At 52.1% G+C, this 12,806-nt stretch overlaps 4 protein-coding genes across 4 annotated transcripts; 1 reads left to right on the forward strand and 3 right to left on the reverse strand.

Annotated features, from left to right (window-relative positions):
* Positions 1 to 3,952: 3,952 nt before the first annotated feature.
* On the forward strand, positions 3,953 to 5,001 carry N0V96_011972 (uncharacterized protein; the record flags this gene model as incomplete). The annotated part of the gene is made up of 4 exons (XM_053197087.2): positions 3,953 to 4,078; positions 4,136 to 4,153; positions 4,269 to 4,286; positions 4,342 to 5,001. The coding sequence occupies 4 exons, from the start codon at positions 3,953 to 3,955 to the stop codon at positions 4,999 to 5,001; spliced, it is 822 nt and encodes a 273-aa protein (XP_053045394.2).
* A 379-nt stretch (positions 5,002 to 5,380) lies between these two features.
* Positions 5,381 to 7,549, reverse strand: N0V96_011973 (uncharacterized protein; the record flags this gene model as incomplete). Its single annotated transcript, XM_053197088.2, has 1 exon — positions 5,381 to 7,549. The coding sequence occupies one exon, from the start codon at positions 7,547 to 7,549 to the stop codon at positions 5,381 to 5,383; it is 2,169 nt and encodes a 722-aa protein (XP_053045395.2).
* A 320-nt stretch (positions 7,550 to 7,869) lies between these two features.
* Positions 7,870 to 8,819, reverse strand: N0V96_011974 (uncharacterized protein; the record flags this gene model as incomplete). The annotated part of the gene is made up of 2 exons (XM_065759459.1): positions 7,870 to 8,711; positions 8,804 to 8,819. The coding sequence occupies 2 exons, from the start codon at positions 8,817 to 8,819 to the stop codon at positions 7,870 to 7,872; spliced, it is 858 nt and encodes a 285-aa protein (XP_065611913.1).
* A 612-nt stretch (positions 8,820 to 9,431) lies between these two features.
* On the reverse strand, positions 9,432 to 10,421 carry N0V96_011975 (uncharacterized protein; the record flags this gene model as incomplete). Its single annotated transcript, XM_065759460.1, has 1 exon — positions 9,432 to 10,421. One exon carries the CDS (start codon positions 10,419 to 10,421, stop codon positions 9,432 to 9,434), a length of 990 nt encoding a protein of 329 aa, XP_065611914.1.
* Positions 10,422 to 12,806: the final 2,385 nt, after the last annotated feature.

Raw genomic sequence — 12,806 nt, forward strand, 5'->3', positions numbered from 1 at the left:
ATGTTCACTATCTGCATTATGAATATGATAAAGGCGGCAATCATGCTCTCTATATGGGCGTTGAGAAGGTGGCAAAATCCAAAGAAACAAAACCAGGCGAAGGAGGTTTTATACACCTTGGGCGATGCCATCGCTTCTTTCATGCGGGTGCCATGTGAGAAAACCATCGGTATGGGACTCGCGACAAAGTACGACTTCTTGACTACCCGAACGTTGCAGAACCGTTTTGTTAGATCTCCCCCAACAATATTCCGAGAAACGCCTCAGCCGCGGAAGTTCGACAAGAACCCAAAGCAGTGGAGATCCTCTGCAAGCCTTAGACGTTGGGTCATTATGCTGACCATGTAGGAACACTGGTTTTTGCTTTCTGTTACTGAAGTCACTGACTTATCTTTCCTTAGGTGTCTTCTTGTAATCATAATCGCTGTTGTGCTATTGACGATGTCATTCGTAAGCCTAAGACAACGAGGATTTGGCGTAAAGATCCCACAATTGTGGAAATTAGGCTTCGGAGCCCTGACGCCTTACACCTACTTGGTGATTAACATGCCTCGTACGGATCCAGGAGGGTTGATAGCCAATGTGCTACTGGCTAACTTGCCTCAACTCGTCCTCTCGATCCTGTACATCGTCTACAATACTATGCTGAGCACATTTTTAGTCCAAAGAGAGTTCAGTCGCATGTGGGATCCGGGCAACAGAAAGCCGCTAAGAGTTTCCGAACCAGTCGGCATCCAACGATCAAGTTACTTTATTTCCTTGCCCTTGAGATATGGGATTCCCCTCTATGCCAGCTCGGGTATCATGCATTGGCTGGTGTCACAAAGCCTTTTCCTGGCACGAATTCGAGCCATATCCACAGACGGGAGTGACGATGATGTCAACTCTTTCTCAACATGTGGCTATAGTCCTATAGCTGTGTTTGTCAGTAGGTCCGCCTCTGTTGTCATTACTCTCGACTGTGCCTGCGGTTTCTGATACAAAGGCTTAGCATTACTTGCGGGGCTCCTTCTCGTCGTCATTATCATCGGTATGGGGCTGCGGCGCTATGATGGCACAATGCCAATGGTGTCGACCAACAGTCTGGCAATAAGTGCTGCTTGCCACGTCCTCCAGAGAGATCAGGATGGCGGCTATTTACTACCTGTCCAGTGGGGAGTTCTTCACATGAGTGGGGGTGTTGGGAAGTGTGCTTTCACTACAGCGGCTGTCAACACGGTCAAGGTCCCAGAGACCGGTCCAGGTCGAGTCTACAGATAATGGTGTGAGGTCTTTGGGGGCCCTGACTGATCATCTAATAAGCCCCGAATGCGAAGTCAAATCTCAAGACTTAAACCCAAATGAAGCTTGTTCTCAGAGAGCTAGACTTCACATGTTGCACGGCAATAACAAGCTTTGATGAACACCACACAGGCGCATTAGTGCCTAATTGTCACACCATCAAGTCCAACGTGGGCGAAATGTGACCCAGGCCAGGGGCCGAAAAAAGGAGCGGAAAATTCAACCCGAAGTCACTAATCTGTCCCATATTCCCTTGGAGAGCTTGAGTTCTAGTGTAAGGTGTAACCGAACTGATTCGGAACATATAACGAGGTAATTGGCGTGTATAAACAGATGACAATCTTCTCACCTCCACTGAAGCTTGATCTATGCAATGCTGTGACTAAAGCACTTCAAGATTTGTGTAGCCTCTGTTATCGACGCATAGTTCTTCCATAAGACTAGCTGACTTCTTCCTCCGTTGTCAAACTGTCAATGATTCCACAACGATTCAGGGGCTCTAAAGGGGATTGATGATAGTAACACGTCGGGAACCCTCACTTACGGTAGGTCACCTACTAAGTGGCGTGTACATCTTGGACGACGTGTAATTGATATTATTGGATGAACTCAAATTGACATCCTCGGAGACAAGTTGGATGAAGCATCCATCCGGGGGATTTTGCATCTGGTCCGTGCTAGGTCGTTCAGTCATGTCCATGCCTGCCGCATTGCAAGGTGGAGTCTAGCCTCAAGTAGCTCTGCTGACGCATCGACACTCAGCACAGTGAGACTTTTTCTGATGAATAGACGAATGCCGCAACAGATGAAGTCGCGCATTAATCATCCGACAAACCCTCTCCTGTGGGATCTCGAAAGTTTTCGCCGGTGGCGTACTCACGTGCTTAAATCCTAAGCTGCGAACTCCACACCAGCCGAACGCGATGACCAAAGGATCACGAACTCGATGTGAACTATCGAGGTCTGGATCTCGTGTGGGTTTCTGATGCTGTACGGGCACGAGGGCCGAAAAGCTCCTACTTTCAGGGCGAACAACAGGGAACTCCTGGGTAATTCATCGACATGCACCCAGCTTGTAGGATGCCATCCAGCCGCAATAGAGCTGGGCTGAGCTGAGCCCGGTCGTCTTCTGCCCTCATTGTCACCATCTGCTTCTCGGTTTCGTTTTCTTCCTCTACTGCGCTGCCTCAAATGGCGCGTTAAATATGGACCTCAATCGTGGTATCGAGCGTCTCCTCAACGTAGAAACAGATTGCTGGTAGCGCTTGTGGGCAACCGAAGTTGCCGGTTGATGGAAAAAGTCTTTCGGGTAGTGTAGATCATGGTATTGACGTCTGCCAAGTCAACTCAAAGTTGCCATTCTTTGCCCTTGTTTATAGGCGTGGATGGGCTCGGTGACATTTCGCAGGGCGGTTCGGAGGTCCGAGCCAACTCAATCGAGCTGTAAACAGTTTACGCGGCCACTGGTTGAGCTTCGGGATATGAAACAACCAGCGTGAAGTTCAAATGTAGCTGAGAGGAGTCATGGAATTGCCATTATTTCCGGGATGAGAAAGTTCATGCCGGTTATACCGCCTAATTTGTGGTGTGACTAAGGCCTGCCGACATGATCGTTGACTTACGACGATGCCGGAGGGCGGAGCTGCGGCAAAATGTCAGTTCCCTCGCCTGGCCTGCTTCGGCCTCTCGTGCTAGCAAGTGGCCGACTCTACGTCTAGACCTTATTAATCGGCATGAAAACGAAGTTTAGCTTTCGGATCATGGAAATATGGATCGCATGCCTTCATCATGAGGGGCCGGCCTACCTAAAGATCCCTCGAGCAAAGGAATACTTTCATTTTCATGGAGCGGCCATTTCATGTCTTCGAAATCTTGCTGGGTATTACAGAGCTTTGAACACACGAGGCGTTCACTTCTCTTGCGTGCTACTATAAAGGGTCTAAAGGAAGTTTCGGATACCTCCCTTAAGGAATTCTCGGAACATGAGTTTGCTTTACGAGGCGCTGTCAACCAAACTGTCAAAAGCACTGATGCAAATACTGTCTACGGTTCTTCCACCACTGTTCATCTGGATGAGAACTGAGTCCACGGGTGTCTCACGCCAAGTTTAACAGCGTCTGCAAAAAGTGGACAATAACTGGTCTTCCCCTCACATCCGAATATTCCCCCCTAGATCGGATGGCTGAAGTTGGTGGGCGGCTCTGCTTGGCCATGCACGCAGATAACTCTAATCTTCGGATCTCTTACTCAGAGACTTTTTCTTTGCGTGATTTAAGCCTTTGCAGATCATGGCTTCCTTCTATGGGTAGCCCTGAAAGGGATATACTTTAGTACTCATCGGCTGACTGGACTATCACCACACCTCGCGTTGTCGTCTGCATTTCGCGTTGCCGTATTGGCAACTCACAAGGTGTGAGTTATTCCCGAAGCCGAGTTCAGCTGGGCGCAACTCAGCCGCGGATTACTATGTACAAGATGTAATTTGGCAACATCGTTCCTATTTTACATCGATGGCAGTTTGATTCATCTCGAGTATAAGTACGAAGCCGTTATTCTCAGTTCACCTTGATTTCTTTTCCCTCATCACATCCTCACCTTTAGTGGATTGACTCAAGCATCACTTCAATAACTCAACTTTGAACTTTCTCTTCCATTTTTCAAATCTGCAATCATGCATATTCCGTCTTTCAGCCAAACCGCCACAATTGGCATGGCTTTCTATGCCATCGCTGCTGTAGCTGCACCAGTAGCCCAGCCAATCCCTGAGTCCGGGTTCGAGACAGGTGACCTTGTTGAAGTAAGTCTTAGGCTACTTTGATTTCTCTTGTTTAGAAAGATTCTGACATTTCGATAGCGTTCCCCTGAGGCAGCTGTAAGTGACTCTAGGCGAGCACATCGTCCCACTGGCCTTATACCTGGATTGCTCTCCCTTCTGGGCCTCATTGCCCGTCACAAGTAACGTACTGACTCATTTGCAACAACGATAGCCTGATGTTGATATACCGGTATGACTCCTCCTCAGCTATCAAAGAATTGCCCCGCTGACGTGGTAACCCTCAGACCCTACGCGAAGCCATCGCCGCTCGCGATGAACCAAACGAAAGATCCCAACTCGGTGCACGCGATGACAAGAAACAGAACAACCAAGATCAGTACCACAATAACAGCAAATGCAAGCGCGGCAAGGGAGGTGGCAGAGACGAGGGCTGCGATTACGGCGACTACGGCAGCTACGGCGGTGGTTATGGAGGGGGCAAGGGAGGTGGCGGCTACGGAGGTGGTGGGTACGGTGGTGGAGGATATGGCAACGGAGGCGGCTACGGCAATGGCGGTGGCTACGGTCACGGTAAAGGCGGCCACGGCATTCAGGGCTCCGACGAAGCAAAGAGCGACCAGAAAGACAACGATCTCGGCAAGCGGGATGAGGCTGGTCTTCCAGGTGAAGATAAGAACAAGGAGGGCGGAGTTGATATTCTTAACAACAAGGGCGGCGGTGGTGGCTACGGAGGATACGGCGGCGGAAAGGGTGGCGGATATGGCGGTGGCGGATACGGTGGTGGTCACGGTGGTGGTGGTGGCTACGGAGGCGGTGGATACGGCAACTGCAAGGGTGGATACAAGTGCGGCGGAGGGTACGGCGGAGGAGGATACGGTGGTGGCGGATACGGTGGCGGAAAGGGAGGCGGATACGGTGGTGGCTATGGTGGTCACGGCCACTAATAGGGAGATGAGAGGGTACCGGACGACGACTGAGGTTCATCGTCGAGGCTCTTTTGGAAACCCTATGCCGAAGATGCTTGGTCACCGGCTTTATGAACACTCAGGTTCGCAGTATTTTATCACCACGGTCTGGTTTGAGGGGAATTTGGCACACAGAAAAGCTTCTGTCGGATTACATTCAGTGTATATATTTGAACAAATCGCAATTCACTTTGAACTTCACTCAATTTAACTGCCGTCTTTGCTTACAATCTCTGGGGATCATTCATTCGTTGCCTTAGCGACAGCTTGCACCATTCATCCCGCCCCTCCAAATCGGCATACGTAGCATGTGGGGATTGCCGAACGTCAGACTCTTGTTCTATGTATAACTTGGCACTCACTCGACCAAGATCTCCTCTAACTCCGTTGAGATCTCATCCCATGCAGACTTCAGCATCCTACCTACACCGGCCCGCTGAACAACCGGAACAGCCTTTGGATCTTGTTCATTCGTGTCACTGCGATTGATCATCATCACGTTGACAGCCTCCCATGGTTTCTGGCCAGCATGGCTCGAGAGCTCCTCTTCTGAGAAGCCGTATGCATCCGAAAGAACAACAAACTCGTAGGGCCCTCCCAGCTTTTGCCGGTAGCATTTTGGCATCAGGATAGAACCAAGCCATTCGTCTTCACCTCCGTTCTTCGGGGCGGTGGAGTGCGTGATGCCAAAGCGAACAGGGTGCGGTTCCTTGACGTCCGGCAGTGAGGGTGGCTTCAGGGCTCCGCTCCTGTCGTGAAGAGTGAGCCTGAAATTCCCAACCCTTGTTCGAAGCCGTAAGTGGAAGTCGTGCTCTTCTGGTTTCCCGCCCTTATTCAGCTCAAGAGAAACGCCCCAGCCCGCTGGACGAACCCGATCGAACGTACTTTTGAGGGCAGGCAAGCCGTTCCAATCGTCGAGATCGTCGAAGCGTACGGCTCCCGTCCATCCTGCCCATGACCATGACGGATAGAGAATAAGTGGCGGGTCGGACTTGTACTTGACTACCCTGCTGAGTTCCTGTCGCGGCTGCCACAGTAGAGAAAAGAGAAGCAAATCTTTCGCCCATGTGCCCCATACAAAGACCCCTTTGTACTTGGGCACTTTTTCGATGACGTTCAAGATGCCCTTGAACCCGTTGACTCGGTCGTCTGTGTGGCTCATTTCTCGCGATGTGTATTCCGTGACCATCCGATAGTAGAATTCGGGCGATATACCTAAGCGATATTGGTGCCGCCGAGTTAGAGTCGGCGGCGCCTCCCCGCGAGACAAGGTGATGTTCTGCTGCGAGGCGCTCTGGGTGACGTCGTCGCGAAGCATGTTGAAGTCTTCGCTGCAGGTCATCTGGCCGCACTGAAAGTAGACCGTGTTGTCGGTGAAGAAGACGAGCCTGCGTGAGAGTAGTCGTTCCTGATATGTCCAGCCGCGCGTGTTCCAGTAGATTTGCTGAACTCCATCCTCGAAGTCGGGAACTAGCGATAGGAGGGTGAGGTCGGACGAGTACTCGGCGGTATGCTGCTTCTTGGTCCTCTCGACTTCGTTGAGGCCAAATAGTCTAGCATTCGCGTCTTCGCCGTTGGCGGAAACAATCGTGAAAGAGGCTCTGCTGTAGATAACGTCCATGAGTGCGAGCTGTACCTTGTTGTCATTATCATTGCCCTTCTGAATAATACAGAGTGAGTCGATCCACAGATATCGGTGACCGAGAAAGGTCGTCAGCTTGATGGAGTCTTGAATCGTCTTAGGCAGCTGATCAATGTTGTTGCTTAGTCCGCCAGGCTTGAAGAGTTCGTCAATGTTGTCAGTTGTGAGTTTGTAGTTCACGGCCCCCCTACCCCAGACGTAACTCAGTGCGACAAAGTCCGGGAGATTAGACTTCTGAACGAGGCATTTGTCTTTGAGATCCAAAAGTCGAATGAATGGGTCGATGGGGCCAGCGGCGTGCTCGTCCTTGCGCCAGCAGACGATGTGGTGCTTCTCTTCGCAAGTCCGTAGCCATGTCTTTAAAAGTTCGCCGTCAATAGACTTCTCGTCAATGAATCGTCCCTTGAACATGTCGTTCTCGGACTTATTCGCCAAAGGAACAATATCAAACGGGGCGAAAGCGTCCTCCCACCCCACCATCTCCGGAGCAATCCGTAACCTCAGCGTGTTCATCGTGGTCTTCTCTGTGTCCTTACTATCGGTCCCCTCAAAGGTCACATCCGGAACCCAACAGCCCAGAACCTCGACGTCGTCTTTGTAGTTGTTTGTAGAGACGGATGAGGCGATCATCTTGCAGAACCTACAGTAATCGCTCCGTTTGATAACGTCTGATAGAGTGCCAAAGTGCCAGTCGGGCGGCAACGCGTGCTTATGAGGCCTAGCTGCAAAATCAGACTGTTTGAGATCCATGACGCGGTGTCTTGAGCAGAGATGCAAGCTGGGGTTTTCGGGCGGGAGGTGCACGTCGCGATCCCACGCCCTTGAGGACGATCCTGGCCCCGCTGTGAAGCCATTGCTTGCTGAGTCTCCAAGGTCGAGTCTCATTGCTTATTGGTGTTGCTCGTGATCGCGTAAGAAAGGCTTTGTATGAGCAAGTTTGCAATGAGCAGCACTGATTGAAAGATGTTAGGGAAGAGAGAGATAGATATCCAAAAGTGCGGACGCTGACATTGAGGAGCATAAGTATCAAGCTGGCGATAACTGAGACCTACCGATTTAGCGCCGTGCCTGCATCGCGGGGTAATCAACCTGCGAGACCGAAACCAGCCGCCCGTAGAACCAAGATGAGGCACACAAAAACATCAATGATGTGTCTTGTCGGATTTTGGCTTGGATGATCTTCCAGCAAGTTTTTACACTAAGCTTCAATCAGACTTATCTTGCTTTCTGGTGGCCAAGCCGTCCCCCAGCGCAGCAGCCAGATCGTCGATCGTCGTCCCCCGTTTCCTCTCGCCAACCTTCTCGGCACCTAAGACGGGATCATCCGCCATGGCCTGATACAACTCCGCCATGCCAAGAAACACATCGTTGTCAGCCTCAAAGCCGCCCTCAGCGCGGTGAGTGTCAGAGATCTCCTCCATCTCCCGCACCCACCGGTAGGACTTGGGCGGCACGAGGGGGACCGACTTCTCCGCAAAATCGAGCAAGCCGGGCGCGGCCTCGCTCATCTCCTTGCGCAGCTCATCCACGACACCGAGCTTGGACGCTGTGGTGAACGCTTGGATTGCTAGGCCCATAAATCCTTTCGTCGTCGTCGCGAAGCACATCTTCAACCCGCTGGCTGCGCCGACTTCGGGCGAGATGTGGCGCATGTTCAATGCCTCTGCGAGCTCGGGGCATGCTTCGCCAAGGGGATACTGTCCGGACGCCGGCATGCTTGGGACGTACCATTGATCCGCAGCTGACTGGTTGTTATCGCCGCTATTGGCCTTGAGCTTCGGCGGGCCGCCGATGATGCAGCCGTCGACGAAGCGGACGGGACTGTTGGCCTCTTTGAACATCTGGCTCATCTCCTTGCAGGTGGCTGGCGAGACGGCATTGAGGTCGGTGAAGTAGAGCGGCTTCTCCAGCTTTGTCGTTGCTGCTGCGTCGATGATGCGTCGGGCGATGCTGAGCGCGTCTCGCGGTGGTGCGACGGAGAGGATGAACGGTCGCGACTCGACGAGATGAACGTCGGAGCTCAGGACCTCTACGTTGGCGCTGCGGGCTCTGGCGATTGTTGCCGGGCTATCATCGTGTAAGTACCTCCGTGTAGGTGACGAGAGCTTTCTTTCATTCTCAAACTGGTTCCTTTCTCACCTCCTACCTTGGCCATTTGTGGCAACCGAGAAGCCTTTGGAGACAAGCAATTTGGCGATACCCATCCCCATATCCCCGATTGAGAGGATCCCGATCTTTGGGAGTGAGAGCGTCATAGCGACGAGCGGCACCGATGTGATACAATGAATTGAAGTAGAGGACCGATTGAAAGCAACACAGTCAAAGATGACTGCAGATGGTTCCAACTCGTTGAGCGTTCGAGAGTTTGGTGATGATGAATGAGTAGAGTTGCGATGCAAGCACCCCGGCAACTCTCGCCGATCGGAGGAGTGTACCTAGCTCGGGAATAGTTACCGAGACACCCAACATAGCAATCGCCTCAGATGCCATCGTCAGTTACATTCGACCCATTAATTTGAGCTTTCTCAGCCGTATTTCTCATTTCCATCATAAATTTAGCCTCGAATTGAGAGATGGCCAGGTCAGCAATCTGTCTGATTACAAGGCGCCGCACCAGTGTACAGTGAGTAAATAGTCCGGTTCCAAGTTTGGCAGAGTCAAGCAACTTCAACTTGCACATCATCCCGACTTAATGGCAAAGCCGCTCTGAAACTTGTTTGGCGATGAATGCCTGCAATGCCAGATTCGCATCTCAAGCTCGCTATAATCAGTCCTTTGGCTCAAATTTGAACTTCAAAAGCTCCTTGGCATTCCTCCACGCAATCCCCTCCCACTCATCCTTACTCACAAGCCCGCTCCACTTCAACTTATCCATAAACTCCTTGCCAGCACCGTTCCCAGCAAACGGATAATCAACACTAAACATGATCCTCTCAACCTTGGTCTCCTGCAACAAACACGCCATCGGCGCCAGCGAAAACATGCCGCTCGTCGTAATCCACACATTCTCATCCCATACCTCTCTCAGCCCGCGCTTTCGCTCCCCGCCCCCTGGCGCCGGCCACCTCGCAGACATACCGATGATGCGATCTAACATGAACGGGAGCATCTCGCCCATGTGGCCGAGGATGATCTTGAGGTTCGGGAACTTGTCGAATACGCCGGCGGCGAAGAGGCGGAGGAAGTGGAGACCTGTTCGGGAGTGCCAGCCCCACCCCCAGCTACCCAGCGCCTTTACGATCTCGGGGTCATAGGGGCCTTGGAAGTTGACGTTGGATTCCTCCTCGGATGGGAATATCGGGTGGAGGTAGAATGGTACATCTAGCTCCTGTGCGGCCTCCCAGAGAGGGTAGAAGTCGGGTGTATCGAAGAAGCTGCCGTCATCGAGGTGGTTTCCCGTGAGCGTGCCCACGAAGCCTAGATCCTGGACGCAGCGCCAGAGCTCAGCGGCGGCCGCGGCAGGTTCGTGCATCGGCAAGACTGCGAAGGCGGCGTACTCGGCCGGATGATGAATGATCTTGGAATGTAGATCATCATTAATGGCTTTGCAGGTTTCGGGATCGGGATGAACTGGTGAGTGAGAGAGGACCGTCATGGCAACGGAGTTGTCGGCCATATCACGGAGACGTGCCGGGCCAATGTCCCCCAGCTTTTCCACTATGACGGGCCCGAATGTGTCGGGACTGGGGCCCCCGCCTTTCTTGGCATCGAGGAGGGGAGAAACGTAATGTTCTTCGAGCGCGATGAGATTTGCCATGTTAAATAATGTTTGATGCTTACTCGATATGTTCTCGTGTACGTTGATAAAAACTACAGCAAGTGTACCGATGCTGCGCTTATGCCATCTCCTACATGTGCTACCCATCCGGTACCAGTGACGTCTTGAGAGAGGAGAAGTTTGAAAACGCAACAAAGCGTTCGGGGTTATGGTCGACCACTCCGGCCGCTCTCGAGGAGCCTCTGCCGTAGCCGATGTAGACCGAAGTCAATACAGAGTGGTTGGGTGTAGGTATCCGTAGCAGGGCAACTCATGGGACGAAAATTGCATGCGCCGAGCAAGTCTGCCAGTTTTCGAGACATTGCTTTGATTTGGTAGGTTTACGACCCGGCGCGAAACATGAATGAAAATCAATTCACTGCAACTTTTACTCCCCCAAAGAGAATCACTCGGGACATCGCCGCCATCAGAGGCCAATGGGAGCATTACTCAGGCCACCCACGTCTTCACTACAAATAAGACCGCCCTGAAAGACATGAGCTGCAAAAGTTGAGCGGCTGAGTGTAGGCATTTACACAAGGATTTGAATAGCTGCAACTCTCGTCAAATCCACATTGTGCTTTAGGGTATAAGCAGCAACCGGTACATATCCCACTTCAACCGAATCCGCCCGCGATCTGTCATTTGATGCAGCATGGAAAACACGTGGAAATAGATTGCTGGCGGGCCTGTACGTTGATTCTGCCCAGTGACATGATACCACTGAGAGTAGATGGAATCACACAACCACGGAGGCAATGTACAGAAGAGTAGTCAAGGAATGCGGCTCCAGCACTGCATTGAAAACCCACACAGAGAGGGTGTTCTGTTCCCTCGGGTCCAGCAAAACTTTGCGCCCAGGGAATAACTGCACTGCAATCTTAACTACCGCTGAGGCAACTACGGATATATCCATCCGTCAAGAGTGCAAATGGGAAAGATCGTAAAGCTTGACCAAATCAACCGAATAATGCCATTTTCATTGCACGTGAATATGAGACAGTAACGGTTAGCAACGATATCCGTGGACATCCCAACGTGCAAAGGATGTTGGTTGACCAGACGTGTCGGAAAAGCAAAGCCGGGTTCGGATCCGGCTCTCATATGTTCTCTCCGGCATCGCGTGCCGGCAGCGGAAGCAACCTTCGAATCTAGAATGAGTCGAGCGGCTTACAACAGCCAAGGAGGGAAAAGCGAGCGCCGGGTAAAAAACAAGAATGATCGTAAGCCGATACGGAACCGGAACTGCTGTCTGCGAAATTCTCATCTCCGAGCATTGAACGGCAAGCCGGCACCACTTCCCGGATGGCAGGCAAGCTTGGTATGTATGGGGGACCCCCGAACGAAAACGATGGCCGCCAATCGAGCAGAGAAGAAGAGCAAGCCACGAAAGCTCGAATCAGAGAGCAGTGACATGCAGTTTGCTCACTGAATTGACACAAGAAAACGCATTATCTCTGAGCTTTCAGCATCAAATCTCGAGTGTCTCGACGGCCTGCTCCGATCGTGTGAAAAATTCTGCAAATGTTTCCACAAAAAGACGTAATGAAAACTAGGGAGAAGAAATTTTCGAGCTTGGGGATGGGATGAGTTGGGATGGGAGCTTGGGGCAAATATCCTCCCCTCGCTAGTTGCTAGAACGCCGCGCCCGCGGTCCATCGCCAGACTTGTCGGAGCCGGGCGGGATACGGCAAATGAGGTAGGCAGACCAAGGAACGGAATCCTGCAAGTCACCTTTTTCGTTCCTCAGCTTAGCGCGGTCTGGTCTGCTGTATTGTCACTGCAAGGCGCGGCATACGAGGCTTGTTGGGCGTTGTAGGGCTGATAACGACAGGACATATTACAGTGCCCTCTTGGTGACGACAATGGCGGTCGGCTGCGGCAGACCGCGGTGCTGCAACGTATCACCCACCAGCCGGGGTACACCGATCGTTTGGGGGGACATGTCCGAGCTGGAGAAACGAGAGAGTCAGACTGCCCAGAGTCGAGACAAACTTGGCAAAGACCGACAAGCTCATCTATAGGATCGGTTGGAAGAAGCTTGATATCTCTAGCTGAAAATGGACAATGGTGGTGATGAAAATGTTCGAGAAAAATTCTATCCGTCCAGCGACTGGGCAGAGCTTGCGGGTGCCGTGACTCTGCAGGAATTGGACCGTCATGATTGGCCATGCGGAGAGAAAAAATCGGACATTTTCCAGGGGAAAAAAAGAGAAGAAGACGAAAGGGCTCGGTCCAAGCTCGGTGGGAATCGGGTGGCGCGAGGGCGGCGGCGTGGGAGGACTCGCAGGCTTTGATCCTTTTGGCGACTGGCAACCAGCCATGGGAATAGACACGCTTATGCCGGCCGATCGGACGAACTGCAGGCGGCAGCGAGGGCGTCGA

Source organism: Colletotrichum fioriniae (genome assembly GCF_027942845.1).
Source record: "Colletotrichum fioriniae strain IMI 355084 chromosome Unknown scaffold_20, whole genome shotgun sequence".
Taxonomy (NCBI): Eukaryota; Fungi; Ascomycota; class Sordariomycetes; order Glomerellales; family Glomerellaceae; genus Colletotrichum; species Colletotrichum fioriniae.